Source organism: Diaphorina citri, unplaced genomic scaffold (assembly GCF_000475195.1).
Source record: "Diaphorina citri unplaced genomic scaffold, Diaci psyllid genome assembly version 1.1 scaffold12281, whole genome shotgun sequence".
Lineage (NCBI taxonomy): Eukaryota > Metazoa > Arthropoda > Insecta > Hemiptera > Psyllidae > Diaphorina > Diaphorina citri.
In genome coordinates this window covers 1-1,502 of record NW_007389652.1, presented here as the reverse complement: position 1 = coordinate 1,502, position 1,502 = coordinate 1, and the positions used below count along the sequence as shown (strand labels likewise).

Below are 1,502 nucleotides of genomic sequence, written 5' to 3'. Positions count from 1 at the left end.
GTTTAGTTTGTTCACTGGAAGCAGAGGAGGAAGTTTCTTTGGTATCAGTTCCATCAGATGGAATACTTTTGTCCATTTTCTCGGAATTTCCATTCTTGGAGTCATCACTTTTGACCTTTTCTTCAGTTTTGTCACTCGATGAAGCTCCAGTAGCTTTTGGTGATGTCCGTTTAGAAACTTGTTCACTGGAAGCAGAGGAGGAAGTTTCTTTGGTATCAGTTCCATCAGATGGAATACTTTTGTCCATTTGTCCGGGTGGACTTTCTATTGTTGCTGTAACTGTCACGGTATGTGAGGAAGGTACCTCGTCAGATTTCTTAGAGACAACAACTGTCGCATCTATTTTCGGCTCTTTTCCATCAGATGTGCTTGCTTTCCCACTAGAACTCGGACTCTTTTCTGAGGCAATCACATCTTTCACTGTCACGGTATGTGAGGAAGGTACCTCGTCAGATTTCTTAGAGACAACAACTGTCGCATCTATTTTCGGCTCTTTTCCATCAGATGCTTCCCCACTAGAACTCGGACTCTTTTCTGAGGCAATCACATCTTTGAATTGACTTGAAGCTTCTTTGCTGCCGTCTACTTCAGCTTTAACACCATTCAAAAGTACATCCCCATTCATAAGAGGCTTGATTTCTACTGTTTCAAGTTCATCTTTGAGTTTCAATTCTATGGAAAATTCTTTGGTGAGTTTATCGATGTCTTTAACGGGTTTAATAAAATAAAAATGACTTTAAATTCTATCAGTAGGCACCATAATGAGTCTGCGGGTACACTGGATAAGATTAGACTCGTTTTTAAGCCCGATTGTGTCTGTCACATTCCATTCAAATAAGGTAGAACCACACTACTATCATGTCACCTCATGTAGTCATGGGGAGTCAGAAAGATGTGGTTCAAAGTTCTCCCACAATATAGTGGGTTAGTAGGTGATTTGCCTTCACGTCACATGACCTCACGTGACGTGATAGTAGTGTATTTCTACTTATACAGTCAAAATATTCATTACCATAGCCACTTCATCATGGGATTTTATCAGTTGTGCAACTGGTTTTCTACGGTCTTATATTCTTCTCTATCCTCTGCTGATCTTTAATTTTTTGTTATTACATATTTGAAGGGATTTGTTAGAGGGAACAGTAACAACGGAGGTCTTATCGCCCGGAAATCGCAGAGAAGGAGGACATGATAGGACAAAGCCAGCCTATTTGAGAGGGAATCTTATCCGTTTAGGATAAAGTTACAAATAAATATAGCCTTTTGTCGTCCGAAATCTGATCCAGTGTAACCGCGCCTTTGTTAAGTTTACATTCCATTTTCACATCACCTCAAGGGAAAGGTATCACCAAGTTAGGTGAAATTGTTGAGTTTTGTTTTTGCCCTTGAGGAAATACAGGAGCTTTTTGGTAAGTTTATGTTGTCAGGTACAGTCCACGTCAACTGGGAAGTCCGATGGAAGCGCATGGAGGGGAACCGCAACTTCTCAACTGTAAGTCGGA

At 40.6% G+C, this 1,502-nt stretch overlaps 1 protein-coding gene across 1 annotated transcript; it reads right to left on the bottom strand.

The window, feature by feature from the left end:
* Positions 1-66: 66 nt before the first annotated feature.
* On the bottom strand, positions 67-709 carry LOC103522875 (the record flags this gene model as incomplete). The annotated part of the gene is made up of 2 exons (XM_008487961.2): positions 433-709; positions 67-291 (listed from the first exon to the last, which is right to left on the bottom strand). Coding segments are annotated over exons 1-2 (418 nt in total), but the record flags the coding sequence as incomplete, so codon positions are not given.
* Positions 710-1,502: the final 793 nt, after the last annotated feature.